The sequence below is a fragment of the Panthera pardus genome, unplaced genomic scaffold (genome assembly GCF_024362965.1).
Source record: "Panthera pardus isolate Hobbes unplaced genomic scaffold, ASM2436296v1 HiC_scaffold_25, whole genome shotgun sequence".
In the NCBI taxonomy this organism is placed as follows: domain Eukaryota; kingdom Metazoa; phylum Chordata; class Mammalia; order Carnivora; family Felidae; genus Panthera; species Panthera pardus.
Genome location: NW_026526821.1, coordinates 51,520,191 through 51,538,939, shown reverse-complemented (window position 1 = coordinate 51,538,939; position 18,749 = coordinate 51,520,191). Strand labels below are relative to the sequence as shown.

Below are 18,749 nucleotides of genomic sequence, written 5' to 3'. Positions count from 1 at the left end.
AAGAAACTGTATGGTTCTATTATCTAGCTTATATAGATCTACGTCTTGCTTTTTTAAAAAGATTTTTGTCATGCTTTTGGTGTAGCGTTCAATGAGAATAGTACCTGTAAACTTAATAATACTGAAATAGTTCAGAATTGGGTGTATTTTGTAACTTTTTAAAATTAAAAAAAAAAAATTTTTTTTTTTTTAACATTTATTTTTGAGACAGGGAGAGACAGCATGAATGAGGGAGGGTCAGAGAGAGAGGGAGACACAGAATCTGAAACAGGCTCCAGGCTCTGAGCTGTCAGCACAGAGCCTGATGCTGGGCTCGAACTCACAGACCTCGAGATCATGACCTGAGCTGAAGTCAGATGCTTAACTGACTGAGCCACCGAGGTGCCCCTGTAACTTTTTTTTAGAGAAATAACCAGAAGACAAATGTTGCACACCCCACACCCGACCCTCTTGGGAGTATAGAATGTCTATCCCCATTCTCTCTGGGTTCTGGGAAAAGCTTTGATATTCAGTATATATTAAATGAAATATTAAATTATTCTTTTCCTTTTGCCAGTGGAAAGCAAAACAGTTTCATTTGGATTTGGAAGTACCACAGGGCTGTCATTTGCAGACTTGGCTTCCAGTAATTCTGGGGATTTTGCTTTTGGTTCTAAAGGTAAGATCAGGAGGAGAGATTTTAATTGTCATGTTATAGAATCAAGCACAACTGAAAGAACTAGTTCTTTGCCACAGTATTGTAACTAAGATGGACATTTCTTCCCTCTTCTACACCCTCCAGTTTGTTTAATGTTTTAATAGGAAAGGCTCTATATTTTACTGTTACTTTAGACATTTATTAATATAACCGTTAAGAATTTTTTCTTAATCAGTATAAATTCTGTTGATAGTCTTCCCCATTCTGAAATGTAGATCCACTTTTCCAGTTTTGGAATTACCTTGATTTTGGTGCATTGTTCTTTTAATTATACTTTTAGGTTTGGTTTGTTTAATATTTTAAGATTTGTGCATCTGTATTTTTTAAGGGGGTGATTTTATAGTTTTCTATTTTTCCATTTTCCTTAATCAGATTTGAATATAAGGGTTGTGCTAATTTATTGTGATAAATTTATAATTGGTGGGGTCTCCCATCTTTTTTCCATGGTTTTTCTATTTTTAGTCCATATTGGTATCATTTGCAGAAGATAATACATTTCTTGATTGTTTAGAGTTTATTGGCATATTATTTTCTCATTCTTATAATGTCTTTTACATATATGATTATAGTATCACCTAAATTGTTCTTAAACAAGATACTTGATTTGATTTGTAAATGAATTTTACTGAAGATATATACTTACGTGATTTATCTAGTTCAGAATAGCATTTTTTTTTTTTTCAAATACCTTTAGTTATGCAGAATAGCATTCTTTCCTCTCTCATGCTTACACTGGTTTACAGCATTCACCACTCAATGGAAACACATATAAAACTTTTGGAAATTACCTTCATGTTGTGTTGGAATTCATAACTTTACTGTTGTCAAATTTTGTTATTTTTGTTTTAATGTATAGTAGCCTGAAGTCATAGGATAATAAGCAGTATAGTGGATACAATTATCCACAAAAAAAGTGTTAAATAAAAATTGATGTGTTAGGTTGCTTGTAATTCAGTGTACCTTTCAAAGTACTCTTGTCTGGACTATACAGTAAAGTGTAAAATAGGCAAGGCTCAAACCTCATGACATTTACTCCTCACCACCACTTGTCATTTTTTTCAGTGAAATTATTCACCAAGCTCTTTGTTAAACTGCATTTCTTACTTTGTTTTGTTCTTAGATCTGACAGGAATTTATGCTGTCTTTTCAAAGAAGCAGCTTTTGGTTTTATCAGTTCTCCTTTTTTGTGTGTTTTTTATTTATTTTTAGATTTTTTTTGTCACTTTAAGTTATTAGTTGTTTTTTTTTTTTTTAATTTTTTTAATGTTTGTTTATTTTTGAGAGAGACAAACAGAGTGTGAGTAGGGGAGGGGCAGAGAGAGAGGGAGACACAGAATCTGAAGCAGGCTCCAGTCTCTGAGCTGTCAGCACAGAGCCCGACACAGAGCTCGAACCCACAGTTTGTGAGATCATGACCTGAGATGAAGTTGGAAGCTTAATCGACTGAGCCACCCAGGTGCCCCTAAGTTATGTTTTTTTAAGAGGTCATAAATTTCACCAGAATGTGGGCATCATTTTTTTTTTTTTTACTTGTTTCTGGCATTGCATGGACCTTTCTCATCTTAAACTTTTTATTTAAATGTTTATTTTTGAGAGAGAGAGAGAGAGTGAGAGCACATGAGGGGGGGGAAGGTCAGACATAGAGGGAGACACAGAATCCAAAGCAGGCTCCAGGCTCTGAGCTGTCAGCACAGAGACCGATGTGGGGCTCAAACCCACAAAACCATGAGATCACGACCTGAGCCAATGTCGGATGCTTAACTGACTGAGCCAACCCAGGTGCCCCTCTGATCTTAAACTTTTTGTTTTGGTTGTTTTCAAGCTCAGAGGAATCTTTTTTTCTCTTCTCTTGCAAATGTGGTGATTCCTTTTTAAAAAAAATCTGTTCATTTTGTGTTGTTGCCTTTTTTTTTTTTAAATTCATTTTCTTCCAGAAGTTCTATTCACATAGGTCTATCAATCATTCTGTCTGTTGTGTAATATTTAATATGGAAACTAAGGGAATAAGAAGTTCCTATTTAGAGATCCCCTGTCTTTGTCAGTGATCACTATTTTATCATATTTCCTTCAGATTTTGTAATGTTTTCATTAAGCCTGGAAACAGTGGAAGCCTCCTAGGTACAATTACCTAGAACTGTTACTGTGAAATTGATACTGATTATTGACATGCATATCTTTATACTATTTTCTGTAAAATTCTTCCTCCTGGTCCCTTCAGATCAGTGGTTTTCAACTTTTGACTTCATACTCGAATTTCCTGGGAGATCTTTTCTTTTATAAATGCCTGTTATATTGGGCTTTGGCATTGGTATTTTACAAAAGCTCCTGTGTGATTCTAATAATGTACCCAGCATTAGGAACCATTGCTTTAGAGGAATTTTGAAATTTTCTCCCATACCTCTGAAGGGTTTTTGGGGTAATTAAACCTTTTTCTCTGCTTGGGAGTTCCTGAACCAGTTATTTTTGAGCCCCAAACCTATGTATCATCCTAGATCTTTGGTTATTATTCTGAGAAAGCCTCCACACAACCTGAGGTTGTGCTTTTCTAGTTTTCAGAGCATTCTTTTGCAATATTCAAGGTTTTTTTTTTCTCCCCATTAAGTTGGGCTTAGAGTTATTGTTATAGATATTTATTTTGTGCTTTCTTCAAGGTGCTGAGTTACTTTTTAAATGATCTGTGATATTTTTGCTTTCTTAAACATTTCTAGTACTGGATATAGAGTTTTCTAACACGATTTTATCAGCAAGCAATGCAGTGTTAAGAGGTGTTTCTTTCCTGTAAGGTAGGCTAAGCCATCTCGGTTGAGATGGGGATGAAGAAGTCATTTTCATCTTCTCCAAAGTGTGAGGGAGAGTAATCTTTTTTTTCTCTGCATGGGAACCAGGGAGGTCATCAGCCCCAACAGGCTAGTGCCTGTTAAGGATAGTTGGGAGTCCGTGAGCTTCTCCCAGTGCTACCATCTATCACCTGGCCAAGAAATCTAAGCTGCAACTCTAGTTACTTCAGGGAGAAGTTGAGGTAGAGAAGTTTATAAACATGTGTTTATGCTGCTTTGGCTACTTTGGAAGTAGCAAATTTGGCCTCTGAGGGGATATTTTTAGATTCAAAAGTTACTTTTCTAATTTGATAAAATGTTCTATGAAATAACCTACCTTTGGAGCTGAGCTAAGTGTTCAAAATTCCAAGGTATGTACTTTTAAAACACTACTTCATTACTGAAAGTTCTTGTGTAGTTTAGTATAAAATTTTCCGAAAGCTCTGATGATCTTATCTTTGTATCTCAAAGCACAAATAGTACTAAAGGTACAGTGTGCTCGCTCCCGGAGTTGAACTTGCTAGAATAATTTGCATCATGTTTACTAAAAGTATATGTCATATCATTAGAAATTATAGGGATTGATAAAGTAATGGGAGGGGGGTTAAAAGCTTATAAAATTAGATGCCACTATTTAAATATCCTAATTTATTCATCAGATAAAAATTTCCAGTGGGCAAATACTGGAGCAGCTGTGTTCGGAACACAGTCAACCAGTAAAGTTGGTGAAGATGAAGATGGTAGTGATGAAGAAGTAGTTCACAATGAAGATATCCATTTTGAACCAATAGTGTCATTACCAGAGGTAAATATTAAAGAATGGAACTCTTACTAACAATGTCACATTTTAAGTTTAAAACTTGACATAGCCTAGCTTTGACTTATAGAACTAGCTTTGTTTACATTTCTTCAGAATATTTACAATTTCAAATGGAAGGTCTTTATTACGTATTATATATATATGTAAATCCTACATGAAACTGTTGGGAAGAACTAAATTTTTTCATAGGTCTTTAGAATATCACATTTGTTTTCATAACAAAATTCAGGTGGTAAAAAAGTATCCAATCTCATACTTGGCAAAAATCCTTTCAATAAAAAGTAAACCACATTTTCTGGACAGGAATGTTGTTTTAGGTAAATTACTTGGTCAGTTTTCAACCACAATGGTTAATATTTCTTTTGAAGAATACTTTTTGAAACCTTTACTGTCCTATAAAAGAATGTATTACATTCCAGAAGGAGGAAGAATACTACATAAGGGAAAAATGTTCAATGACAAATCAGGTCTTTACTGCTCCATCCAAATCAGATGTATTCGTAGCCCTTGGATATTACTATTTATCTTGATACTATAGTTCAAATTCTGTTAATGTCATTACAAAGACAATGTCATGAGGAATTTGGATGTTTGGAATTTGTCATGGAATATGTCAAAAGCAGGAGCTTATTTATCTACTGCCATAGGTAGAAGTAAAATCTGGAGAAGAAGATGAAGAAATTTTATTTAAAGAGAGAGCCAAACTTTATAGATGGGATCGAGATGTTAGTCAGTGGAAGGAGCGAGGTGTTGGAGATATAAAGATACTGTGGCATACAATGAAGAATTACTATCGGATCCTAATGAGAAGAGACCAGGTTTTTAAAGTGTGTGCAAACCATGTTATCACCAAAACAATGGAATTAAAACCCTTGAATGTTTCAAACAATGCTTTAGTTTGGACTGCCTCAGATTATGCTGGTGAGTACATTCAATGCTACTTCTCACTTTTTGAATTTGTTTTTTTTAAGTTTATTTTGAGAGAGGGAAAGCACCAAGCGGGTGGGGGGCAGAGAGAGAGGGAGAGAGAGAATCCCAAGCAGGTTCCCCACGGACAGTGTGGAGCCTGAAGTCGGCTCGAACTCAACAAACCGTGAAGTCATGACCTGAGCTGAAACCAGGACTGGGCCACCCAGGTGCCCCCACTTTTTGAACTTTTTAAAAATACATAAAAAATACATAAGACAATTGTAACAGTGATTTTAATATTAAGGTCACTATTTTGTTTTGTTGTTGTTGAACAGATGGAGAAGCCAAAGTGGAGCAGCTTGCAGTGAGATTTAAAACTAAAGAAATGGCTGAGTCTTTTAAGAAAAAATTTGAAGAATGTCAACAGAATTTACTGAAACTCCAGAAAGGACAAGTATCACTGACAGCAGAGTTATCGAAGGAGACAAATCCTGTGGTGTTTTTTGATGTTTGTGCAGATGATGAACCCCTTGGACGTATAACCATGGAGTTATTTTCAAACATTGTTCCTCATACTGCCGAGAACTTCAGAGCACTCTGCACTGGAGAGAAAGGCTTTGGCTTCAAAAACTCCATTTTTCACAGAGTAATTCCAGATTTTGTTTGCCACGTAAGTATTTAATTGTATGTCACAACTGAAGTCTAGAAAAGCGAACCACACTAACTTAGGAAATTTGAGTGTTTCTCTTAAGTTTTTTAAGATTTCTTTAGCTTTTCTGTACATTAGTTGTTGTCACCACCCAATTTCCTGTCCCCACAAAAACTTTCAACCTGAAGTAGTTCAAATTTCTAATATCTTGAAACCTGCTGGAAATTGAGGATGGAAAAAAGACATTTTCATTTTTGTCTTTCAAAATTTTCTTATTTTTAAAAACTATGTTTCTTAGTTTTCAAACCACATTCTCAAAGAAGTTGGGTGTTTAGAATTTATCCTGTAGTGGTAGTTCTGTGTGTATTTTAATATTTTATTCAGGATTCCTATTAACTGAGATGTTTTTTCAGGGGGGAGATATCACCAAACATGATGGAACAGGAGGACGGTCCATCTATGGAGATAAATTTGAAGATGAAAATTTTGATGTCAAACATACTGGGCCTGGCTTACTATCAATGGCCAATCAAGGCCAGAACACCAATAATTCTCAATTTTATATAACACTGAAAAAAGCAGAACATTTGGACTTGAAGCATGTAGTATTTGGGTTTGTTAAGGATGGCATGGATACTGTGAAAAAGATCGAATCATTTGGCTCTCCTAAAGGGTCTGTTAGTCGAAGAATTAGTATCACAGAATGTGGACAGATATAAAATCATTGTTTTTCATAGTAAGTTTTACCTGTATAAACAGTTGAATTGAAGCTTAGCTGTTATGACAATATGGTAATTATGTTCAGCTTTTGAAAATGGACGTTTCCAATGTACAAATGTAAAATTGCAGCTTATAGCTGTTGTCACTTTTTAATGTGTTATAATTGACCTTGCATGGTGTGAAATAAAAGTTTAAACACTGGTGTAAATCAGGTGTACTTGTGTTTATGTACTCCTGACATATCTGTATTAAAATGGAATAATATTAATCTTGTTAAAAGCAATAGACCTTCTCAAACTATTGAAGGATTATGATATATGCAATTTAATTTTACCTTTTAAGATATTGGACTTCCTGCATGGATAAACTTACCATTCGAATAAGGGACCACAACTTGGATAATTTTTATTTTAGATTTGAAATATATTTGGTAACTGTTGGTGTGCTCATTTATGCATTGAGGCTCACTTTTGAATGGGTAAAGCCACAGAGGGTAGAGACTTAACCAAAGTGCTCTTCTATAATCCTTGCACCTCCTGTATAGTTAAATTAACTTTTAAGTAGAGTACCTTCTTTTCTTAAAATGATGTAGTTTCCTGTGCCCTTTCAAAGGTATTAAATTAATTTTTACATTTTAAACAAGTTAAGTATGTCCTTAGTTTTTATTTTATTTTATTTTTTTTTAACTTTCCTGTCATCTTTCTACTACCTCAAACTGCAGCTTGGTTCTGATAGAACTTGAATTTTTCCTTGCAGTTATTGTGATAAAGTATGACTATTTTAAAAAGGTCTATACCATGTTCTTTGGTTAAAGATTTGCTTTATACTAGATTGTTGCAGTACTTTTCTCTGGTGAATTTTGTAGCAAAAATAAAGTGACAATTGTTAACAGCCATGACATTTAAAAAATTTATTACTTGTGCATCTAGTTGTTTGTTCATTCTAGAGCCAAAGTGAGGAGGACAGTTAAAGTTCTGTAAACTCAGACTGCCATATAATTTCCAGAGCTCCCAAAGGAAGTGATTTCTGTTCAAGTTTGATACACACTGAACATTTATTTGGAAATGGCTAATGACAAAAGTTAGGCAAACTGCTTAAAAGGCGGCGGGGTGGGGGTTGGGGAAAGGTATTCTCATCAACCTATTCAATATAGAACTACAAAGAATCTAGTTAGAGCACAAAATTTTGTGTATTCCAGTTACCAACAGTGACCTTCCTATACCCTCCTGTGTTCTTCCCAGTGAAATCATTTCATTTTGTTTAGTGAAAGACAGTGGGAGTTTATTCCATTATTTGGGGATTTGGAAATAGGCTATCATAATACTCGTTCAACCACCAAAGGAGGAAGGGATGTCATGTGTGGTGTGTATGTGAGTAATGAGTGATGAAATACCATCACTAAATTCACTTGGCCACAAAGCCAGATAACAGAAATAAACCTACTCCAGTGTATCAGTTGAACTTAACCTGAACCTTAAAGACAACTATGGATGACATATATGCACATTTAATATTAAGAACTGGCTTCTTTGGAGACCTATGTAAGTAATATAAGTTGACATAAAGTGTGTTGTTTTTGAGCTGGAACCCTTTGACATTTTAGAATAAATTCCAAGTGAAGGCAAGTGTGCTTTAGAGATTATAGAAACCAGTTTTACACTATCTACTGTGCTATCATAAAGCATTAAAACAATGTATTAAGCTTTAAAAGCTAATAATACTTGGACCAAAAATTTGATTAAATGACATGTAAACTGACTTCCAGAATTAGTATTCCAAAAATGCTTACAAGTGGCTTGGGACATTAATGAGAAAGGACTGATTTCTTTTTATTTAATTGCTAATGCAGTATAAATCCACACTGAGATGTACTCCCCCCCCCCAACTGGTTCGATTTTATATTGTCTCATTAAAAATCTGCTTAAAATAGAATATAAAAATGTTCATTATTTGTACACTAATATTTGATGGCAGAGAGTATTGGTTTAAATAATTTTCAGATAATACTTTAGTAAGATGATCTTGTAAAACTTTGGCATTTGAAAAACTAAAGATAATCCAGAGAATCTAGGATTTGTTAGTCCAGACATGCTGTTGAACATCATCTATCTATCTATCTATCTATCTATCTATCTATCTATCAGCTAGCTATTTTAGAGAGAGAGAACCCAAGCAGGCTACTACGCAAAGCCTGATGAGAGACTCAAACCACCAGATCATAACCTGAGCCAAAATCCAGACTTGGATGCTTAACTGACTGAGCCATCCTGTCACCCTGAAAGCGGTGTCTCCTTACCTGACGCCATGGTGGGGGTGGTGCCTGAGGCCAAGGCTGAGTTCCCTCTCGTGAGGGGCCACATCAGCTAAGGTGTAACTGCTGTGAACAACCCTGCTTTTTTTGGTGCCTTGGATACGAGGGAGGAAAACTTAAGTAACAAAATTGTAAGACAAAACACCATCAGTCAAAATAACAGTGGTGAAGGAATTAGTCATTAAAATATTCGGCAGGAAAAACATTTGTACCGCCAGGACGTTTTTAACATAGTACAGAGAGTCAGACCAAGGGGCCCTAACACGCGCGCCTCTGTCGCTGTCGCCTGCGGCGGAGCGTGGGTCCCACCATAGTGAAAGCGCCCCCGGGCGGCTCGAACTGCGAGCGCTTCGGCGTAGCTGTTGACCCCCGAGAGGTGGAGCGTGCCGTGCGTCATGACGCAGTTCCGTTGCGCGAGCTCCGCCCCTGCGCGTACGGCCGCGGTGGGTTTGAACGCTGTTCCCGGGGAAACAACGGCGGACTTGGTGCACCATGGAACCGAGAGTAGTGAAGCCGCCGGGGCAGGATTTGGTAGTAGAGCGTCTGAAAAGCCTCTACGGACTAGGGGGCAGGCACCTCGCCGAGGTGAGGCTTCGCCCTTTCCTCGGCCTTGTCCCTGGGCCCGCGGGCCGGTTTCTGCCGGTGTGAAGCGGCCTGACGGGCAGCTGCGCCAGAGGCCTCGGGGCCGCTGTTCAGAAGGACCCTGGGGGAGGGAGCCACTCTCCGGGGCTCGAGCAGCTCCGCCGGAACCAGGGTTAGCGGAAGGTAGCTGCGGGGGCAGAAGTCATTTGTGGCCACAGATGCTCCATATGTGGGAAAAGCACATTTTATATAAAAAAATTCTTTACTGTAAATTCTTGAAGGTTTATGTTACTACAGGCATAGCATGACACTGTTGAAAGTGTATCTGAACTTTTATTTACAGTGACTTGAGCGGAGTTCGAAAAGCGATTTTAATTTATTTAAAAACTTTACTATTTTGAAAAAAAATTCCAAATTTAAAGTTGCAGGAATATACAAGGAACTCTTGAGCACTTCGCATGGATTTGCCATTGGTTAACATTTCGCCACATTTGCTTTACTATTATCTTCGTATTTTTGACTCCCTACACACATTTTTTTCCTTTTAACTAAGGATAATTTGCCGGTGCTGTGACACTTTTACCCCCAAATATAAATACTTAAATGTATTTTCTAGGAATAAGAATATTCTCTTATATTTGCAGTAACAAATTGAGGAAGCTGACCATTTATACAATAATATGTAACATATAGTTCGTATTCAGATTTCACCAATTATCTAAATAATGTCCTTTATACATTTTTTTTCCTCTGGTGCAGATACAGTCTAAAGATGAGCATTGCATTTGGTTTGTTTCTTTTTTTTTTTTCTTTTTTTTTTTTTTTTCTTTTTAATCTGGAACAGGTTTTTAAGCCCATGTCTTTTATAATGTTGATATTTTAATTTTTTTTTTTTAGTGAGAGAGACTGGGAGCTGGAGAGTGAGGCAGAGGGAGAATCTTACGCAGGCTCCAAGCTCAGTGTGGAGCCCAACACCAGGCTTGATCCCTGGGATCATGACTTGAGTGGAAATCAAGAGTAGGTTGCTCAACCAACTGAGCCACCCATTTTTGAAGAGTACAGGATAACTGTGTATTGGACTGTCCCTTAACTGGAGTTTCTCTGATGGCTGTTCCTCGTGACTATCTGGTTATGCGTTTTTGGCAGGAATACTACTGGGAGTGATGTGTGGGTTGCGCTTGTTCATTAGGAGACTTGCAATGTTGCTTTGTCCTGTTATTCCGGATATTAATTTTAACCAGTTGGTTAAGGTAGTGTCTACAAGATTTGTCCACTCTAACCTTTGTAATTAACCCTTGTACTTAGTACATAATTGGTGGGGAACTCTTTTTTGAGACTGTAGATTGATTCTTAATATACAAATTAAATATATCTTTTTTTTTTTAAGTATGATTTTTCAAATTTTGATCAGGCTAAATGGAAGAGAAGATCTCTAACCTCCCCAGGTAAGCTGATAGAGTATTTTGTATACTTGGGGGTTTTAACAAATTTAATTTGAGAGAAAACATTAAAAAAAAAATGTTTAGATTTAAGACTAAATGCCAGATATCTTGTGATATTAAGCTTTCTTCAATCGGGTAACAAACTAATAGTAAACCAAGATTTTGTGGGTAAACGTAAGATGTCTTTAAATCAAATTGAATTAATTTTTTTGGTGTTTTAATTACAATTTTTTTTTTTTCCTTTAGAAATTGGGTAAAGTATGTTGGGTAAAGAAAACTGCTTTCTTTTTAAGGCATAGACTTTCCAAGTTACTGAGATAATAATTGTTGCACTCAAAGAATTTATCAAATGTACTTGATAATTGTGGGATTGGGTGTATTGGAACATCATGTGGCAATCTGGAAGTAATGTATAACTAACCATTAGTCTTTTGATTTGTTGATACTTCTTTGGTGATGTTTTTACAAGTACAATCGTTGAATTTTGAGGTGATTGCAACAAAAACAGTATGTTTAAAAGTTTTGTCAGAGTAGATTAGAGAATTTCATTTTTTTCCAAGTTTATTTCATTTTGAAATTTTGTAAACACTCTTGAAACATTTCTTCAGTGTGAAAAAAAGACCCAGTTATTACTGAATCTAGTATCTAAAAAATATCTTAAAATTATATTTTAGTTTGAAATATAGCCTAAAATTTCCAACTTTCTAAAATGTAACAAAAAGTATAGCTCATTTAATTTCTGATGGGGTAAAAATGTATGTTAGACAAAGGTGCATACATTTAAAAATATTTATAGGGATTCCTGGTTGGCTCAGTCAGTAGGGCATGTGACTCCCGATCTTGGGGTTGTAAGTCTGAGCCTCACATTGGCTGTGGAGATTACTTAAAAATAAAACCTTAAGGAAAAAAAAATTCTAAATTTCTTATCAGAGAAGCTCTCTTTGCCTTTTAGTCTCTGAATTTGGATACAGGCTAACAGTCCGTTAAATGTTGAATGTTTAAAATATATAAAATTAAAAAAAATGTTTAATGTTTGAGACTGATGAAATATCATGATTAGGTAGGAAGAAGGCTGAATTCTGAATTTTAATCTTTCCACTTGCTGGCTCTGTTACTTAGGTAACTTCACTAACTTCTCTGGTCCTTAGACTTACCACCATTAGAATAGGGTTAAAGGCACCAATTCTGCTTACTTCAGAGTCAGCTAGCTGTTGCTAGGATCAAATAAGGTAATAAATGAAAGAGCATTTTGTAATCAGTTAAGTGCCATATTAATACAAGGCTTGATGCCTGTTTTCTGAAGTTTGCATTACAGAGATATACACATTAAAATCATTAGATAATTTTGCCATCTTACCTTAGAAGCCTAGAATGAGATTAGTATCTGATCTTAGTAATCTCTGCTTTTTTCTCTTTTGTTAACAGATGATTTGGATATCTTCTCATCTGGTGATAAAGTTGGTTCATCATTAAGATGTTATTCCGATGAAAGAAAGCATTGCACAACACCACTTTGTAGTTCATTCAAACAGTTAAATGTGAATTGGTAAAGTACCCTGAATCCTTACTGTTGCTATCCCCTCAGTGTCTAAAAAACTGGGAGATTAAAGAGTGGTTTGTTTATGTCTTTGCCTTTTTTTTTTTTTTTTTTTTTTTTTTTTTTGAGGAAGTAACAAGCAGTCTGGAGCTTGCTGAATGGTTATAGAGACTGATTTATTTTTACTGAGATCTTTGTTATAAAAGCATGAACCTAGCATTCATTACATTTGGTAGTATAATGGAAAGTTATTTACACAGTATAAAACGTGAAGTTATTTTTATGGTTATTCATCCAGGACCCAAATGAACACCATATTCCCTTTCTTTCTTTCTTTCCTTTTTTTTTTTTAAAGGATGTAGGATAAAAATGAATGCAGGTTTGTTGGGCAGTGATGTTTAATGCCACATTCATTGTCTACTAGGGTGGTAAGCTCTATTTTAGGTAGTTGAGAGAAAGAGATGGAAGAAACCGGTCTGGTGAGTTGGTAACTACAAAATATGCATGATAGAGTGTTGGTCTGTGAGGGGTAAAAAGTTTTGTAGAGGAGATTGTACTGTGAGTGAAATCAGTATAAAAACAGTGGAAGCTAAGATGAAATCAAGTTCTCAGTAGGTGTTATTAAAAGCCAGAAATACATGGCAGAAGAAAGTGCTGTGGGTATCAACATTTTGAAATAATGTTAAACCATAAAGATGTATATACATACACAAAATGAAATGTTGAGATAATTGTGGGGAGAGGAAGAGTTAACTGTGCCTAAAATATACATATAATATTAATGTAATTGATATTTGAGAGCTTGAATATTTTATATAATTGCTTCTTTCTCTGCTTAAATGATTTAATCCATATAAAGCACTTAGAATGGTGTTTAGTACATAGAAAAGCACTCAAAGTGCTATTACTGTTATTACTGTTTCATTTGGCATTCACAAAGTAGCATTGTTAATCTAGATTTAAGATTTGGACATGAGGTAGATTGAATATAGAGTAAGGAAAGTAAAAAATTGTTTTCAGATTATGAATTTCTGGAAATTATTTTCTTATATTTAACTGATAGTTTTGTCATTTTTTGTTTTTATAAATAATCTGGGTATAATTTCCAGTTATAATTTGAAGCCTTTGAACTATGAAAGTTTTTATAACATTAGACAGTTTTTTAACATTCCCTAGTTATTATCTAATCTGGAATTATAGTACTGTCCAGCACAAGTAGCCACAAGCCACATGAGGCTATTGAGTACTTGAAATGCTGTAAGTACAAAATACACACCGGATTTCAAAGATGGATAAAGAATGCAAAATATCTTAATAATTTTTATATTGATTATATGTTAAAATAATCTTTTAGATATACTGGGTTAAATATAACACATAGTTAAAATGTTATGTCTTTTTATGTTTTTAGTATGGCTCCTAGGGAATTTTAAATTATCTTATGTGATTGAATTATATTCCTTGAACAGCACTGCTCTAGAAATTTCAACTTTGAGATCATCTTTTTGGAGAAAACACCTGAGATTCTAGTTCTGCTTCACCTTACTAGTTATGTCACCTGTCCATTATTTAAATTCTTTAGGGTTTGGTTTCTTCCTGTTAACATTACATTTTTTTAGCTAAAATTATAGCTGACATTACCTGTTATAGTGACCTCACAGAAATATTAGGAATCAAAGGAAAGAGATTGGCAGTTGTAGAACATTCTATAGGTATATGTTATTTTAAATTGTGCCCATTTGAATATGTAGAAAGATGTTTGTAGTGAGTTTTTAGACCATTGGCTGTTATTTTTCATATTTTTATGTTTTCCACTTTAAAATGTTTACTTGTTACTTTGTTTTCAATTTTTGTGCTGTTAATATTTGGAAAGCACTTTTATCTTTTTTAAATACTGTAGAAAACTTCCAGAATGCTGTGATAGAATTTTTTATTTTTAAAGCCTAGATGATGAACTGGATTCTTTTCAAGATTTGAAGCAAAAAGAAGCAAAAGAAGACTTAATTGAAAATGATTATGGAGTTAGTACCTCCAAAATAACCAAGCAGTCTTTTAAAGACATAGAAAAAGGTAAAAGAGATACTCATTTTAGAACAGTCATTTCTTTCATTCTTTTTTTTTTTTTAATGTTTTATTTATTTTTGAGAGAGAGAGAGAGAGAGAGGGAGGGAGAGAGCACGAGCCAGGGAGGGACAGAGAGAGAGGGAAACACAGAATCCGAAGCAGACTCCAGGCTCTGATCTGTCAGCTATCCACCTGTGAGATCATGCTCTGAGCCAAAGTTGGACACTCAACCAACTGAGCCATCCAGGTGCCCCTAGAACAGTCATTTAAAAAGTAGCTTTGTTAAGTAGAGCACATAAAGCTTATCCTGTAGTAATAACACTGGTTCTCTGTATATTTCTGTGATCTTGCATTTGTGTAAGCCATGAGGCAGTAATTGTGCTTATTGTTAAACTAAAGAAGAGAAAGATAAACTTCATTGTTTTCCAGTAGTATTCCCATACTCTCAAAACTTACCAAAATAATTAACATACTGTGTAGTATTGATTTTAGGAGTAGAATTTAGTGATTCATCACTTATACACAACACCCAGTGCCCATCTCAACAAGTGCCCTCCTTAGTACACATTATTTAGCACAACCCCTTGCCCCACCTCCCCTCCAGCAACTCTTAGTTTCATCTGTGTATTTAAGAGTCTCTTATGGTTTGCCGCCTTCTCGTTTTTGTCTTATTTTTCCTTCCCTTCCCCTATGCTCATCTGTTTTGTTTCTTAAATTCCACACATGAGTGAAATCATACGATATTTATCTTTCTCTGACTGGTAATTCTCTTAGCATAATATACTCTAGGTTCATCCACATCATTGCAAATGGCAAGGTTTCATTCTTTTAAATCACTGAGTAGTATTCCATTAGATAGATAGTTATAATCTGTATATATAGATATAATCTTCTTTATCCATTCATCAGTCGATGGACATTTGGGCTATTTCCATAATTTGACTCTTGTTGATAGTGCTGTTATAAACATTGAGATTCATGTGCTTCTTTGAATCAGCATTCCTGTATCCTTTGAATAAATACCTAGTAGTGCAGTCGCTTGGTCATAGGGTAGTTCTGTTTTAATTTTTTTTTTTTCAATATATGAAGTTTATTGTCAAATTGGTTTCCATACAACACCCAGTGCTCATCCCAAAAGGTGCCTTCCTCAATACCCATCACTCACCCTCCCCTCCCTCCCACCCCCCATCAACCCTCAGTTTGTTCTCAGTTTTTAAGAGTCTCTTATGCTTTGGCTCTCCCACTCTAACCTCTTTTTTTTTTTTCCTTCCTCTCCCCCATGGGTTTCTGTTAAGTTTCTAAGGATCCACATAAGAGTGAAAACATATGGTATCTGTCTTTCTCTGTATGGCTTATTTTACTTAGCATAACACTCTCCAGTTCCATCCACGTTGCTACAAAAGGCCATATTTCATTCTTTCTCATTGCCACAGAGTACTCCATTGTGTATGTAAACCACAATTTCTTTATCCATTCATCAGTTGATGGACATTTAGGCTCTTTCCATAATTTGGCTATTGAGAGTGCTGCTATAAACCCTGGGGTACAAGCGACCCTATGCATCAGTACTCCTGTATCCCTTGGGTAAATTCCTAGCAGTGCTACTGCTGGGTCATAGGGTAGGTCTATTTTTACTTTTTTGAGGAACCTCCACGCTGTTTTCCAGAGTGGCTTCACCAATTTGCATTCCCACCAACAGTGCAAGAGGGTTCCCGTTTCTCCACATCCTCTCCAGCATCTATAGTCTCCTGATTTGTTCATTTTGGCCTCTCTGACTGGTGTGAGGTGATATCTGAGTGTGGTTTTGATTTGTATTTCCCTGATGAGGAATGACGTTGAGCATCTTTTCATGTGCCTGTTGGCCATCCGGATGTCTTCTTTAGAGAAGTGTCTGTTCATGTTTTCTGCCCATTTCTTCACTGGGTTATTTGGTTTTCAGGTGTGGAGTTTGGTGAGCTCTTTATAGATTTTGGATACTAGCCCTTTGTCCGATATGTCATTTGCAAATATCTTTTCCCATTCCGTTGGTTGCCTTTTAGTCTTGTTGGTTGTTTCCTTTGCTGTGCAGAAGCTTTTTATCTTCATGAGGTCCCAGTAGTTCATTTTTGCTTTTAATTCCCTTGCCTTTGGAGATGTGTCAAGTAAGAGATTGCTACGGCTGAGGTCAGAGAGGTCTTTTCCTGCTTTCTCCTCTAGGGTTTTGATGGTTTCCTGTCTCACATTCAGGTCCTTTATCCATTTTGAGCTTATTTTTGTGAATGGTGTGAGAAAGTGGTCTAGTTTCAATCTTCTGCATGTTGCTGTCCAGTTCTCCCAGCACCATTTGTTAAAGAGACTGTCTTTTTTCCATCGGATATTCTTCCCTGCTTTGTCAAAGATTAGTTGGCCATGCTTTTGTGGGTCTAGTTCTGGGGTTTGTATTCTATTGCATTGGTCTATATGTCTGTTTTTGTGCCAATACCATGCTGTCTTGATGATTATAGCTTTGTAGTAGAGGCCAAAGTCTGGGATTGTGATGCCTCCTGCTTTGGTCTTCTTCAAAATTACTTTGGCTATTCGGGGTCATTTGTGGTTCCATATGAATTTTAGGATTGCTTGTTCTAGTTTCGAGAAGAATGCTGGTGCAATTTTGATTGGGATTGCATTGAATGTGTAGATAGCTTTGGGTAGTATTGACATTTTGACAATATTTATTCTTCCAATCCATGAGCACGGAATGTTTTTCCATTTCTTTATATCTTCTTCAATTTCCTTCATAAACTTTCTATAGTTTTCAGCATACAGATCTTTTACATCTTTGGTTAGATTTATCCCTAGGTATTTTATGCTTCTTGGTGTAATTGTGAATGAGATCAGTTTCTTTATTTGTCTTTCTGTTGCTTCATTGTTAGTGTATAAGAATGCAACTGATTTCTGTACATTGATTTTGTATCCTGCAACTTTGCTGAATTCATGTATCAGGTCTAGCAGACTTTTGGTGGAGTCTATCGGATTTTCCATGTATAATATCATGTCCTCTGCAAAAAGCGAAAGCTTGACTTCATCTTTGCCAATTTGGATGCCTTTGATTTCCTTTTGTTGTCTGATTGCTTATGCTAGCACTTCCAACGCTATGTTAAACAGCAGCGGTGAGAGTGGACATCCCTGTTGTGTTCCTGATCTCAGGGGAAAAGCCCTGAGTTTTTCCCCATTGAAGATGATGTTAGCTGTGGGCTTTTCATAAATGGCTTTTATGATGTTTAAGTATGTTCCTTCTATCCTGACTTTCTGAAGGGTTTTTATTAAGAAGGTTGCTGAATTTGTCAAATGCCTTTTCTGCATCAATTGACAGGATCATATTGTTCTTTTATTAACGTGATGTATCACGTTGATTGATTTGCAAATGTTGAACCAGCCCTGCAGCCCAGGAATGAATCCCACTGGATTATGGTGAATAATTCTTTTTCTATGCTGTTGAATTCGATTTGCTAGTATCTTATTGAGAATTTTTGCATCCATATTCATCCGGGATATTGGCCTGTAGTTCTCTTTTTTTACTGGGTCTCTGTCTGGTTTAGGAATCAAAGTAATACTGGCTTCATAGAATGAGTCTGGAAGTTTTCCTTCCCTTTCTATTTTTTGGAATAGCTTGAGAAGGATAGGTATTATCTCTGCTTTAAACGTCTGGTAGAACTCCCCTGGGAAGCCATCTGGTCCTGGACTCTTATTTGTTGGGAGATTTTTGATGACTGATTCAATTTCTTCACTGGTTATGGGTCTGTTCAAGCTTTCTATTTCCTCCTGATTGAGTTTTGGAAGTGTGTGGGTGTTTAGGAATTTGTCCATTTCTTCCAGGTTGCCCAGTTTGTTAGCATATAATTTTTCAGAGTATTCCCTGATAATTGCTTGTATCTCTGAGGGATTGGTTGTAATAATTCCATTTTCATTCATGATTTTATCTATTTGGGTCATCTCCCTTTTCTTTTTGAGAAGCCTGGCTAGAGGTTTGTCAATTTTGTTTATTTTTTCAAAAAACCAACTCTTGGTTTTGTTGATATGCTCTACAGTTTTTTTTAGATTCTATATTGTTTATTTCTGCTCTGATCTTTATTATTTCTCTTCTTCTGCTGGGTTTAGGCTGCCTTTGCTGTTCTGCTTCTGTTTCCTTTAGGTGTGCTGTTAGATTTTGTATTTGGGATTTTTCTTGTTTCTTGAGATAGGCC

General features: G+C 35.8%; 2 protein-coding genes across 8 annotated transcripts in view; both read left to right on the top strand.

Moving 5' to 3' along the window:
- The window catches only part of LOC109258054 (E3 SUMO-protein ligase RanBP2), an 81,955-nt gene extending 74,431 nt beyond the window's left edge, over positions 1-7,524 (top strand). For all 3 annotated transcript variants that reach the window (XM_019434583.2, XM_019434585.2, XM_019434587.2), the window contains 5 exons: positions 557-658; positions 4,173-4,318; positions 4,981-5,254; positions 5,578-5,912; positions 6,305-7,524. In XM_019434583.2, coding sequence (XP_019290128.1) covers positions 557-658; positions 4,173-4,318; positions 4,981-5,254; positions 5,578-5,912; positions 6,305-6,610 — 1,163 coding nt within the window. In that variant the 3' untranslated portion in view covers positions 6,611-7,524. The remainder of the gene's footprint in view (positions 1-556; positions 659-4,172; positions 4,319-4,980; positions 5,255-5,577; positions 5,913-6,304) is intronic.
- A 1,824-nt stretch (positions 7,525-9,348) lies between these two features.
- CCDC138 (coiled-coil domain containing 138) overlaps positions 9,349-18,749 on the top strand; it is a 140,643-nt gene continuing 131,242 nt past the window's right edge. For 4 of the 5 annotated variants that reach the window (XM_019434589.2, XM_019434591.2, XM_019434592.2 and 1 more), the window contains exons 1-4: positions 9,349-9,507; positions 10,892-10,949; positions 12,372-12,492; positions 14,426-14,553. In XM_019434589.2, coding sequence (XP_019290134.2) covers positions 9,415-9,507; positions 10,892-10,949; positions 12,372-12,492; positions 14,426-14,553 — 400 coding nt within the window. In that variant the 5' untranslated portion in view covers positions 9,349-9,414. The remainder of the gene's footprint in view (positions 9,508-10,891; positions 10,950-12,371; positions 12,493-14,425; positions 14,554-18,749) is intronic. The other variant, XM_019434590.2, reaches the window with a different exon arrangement.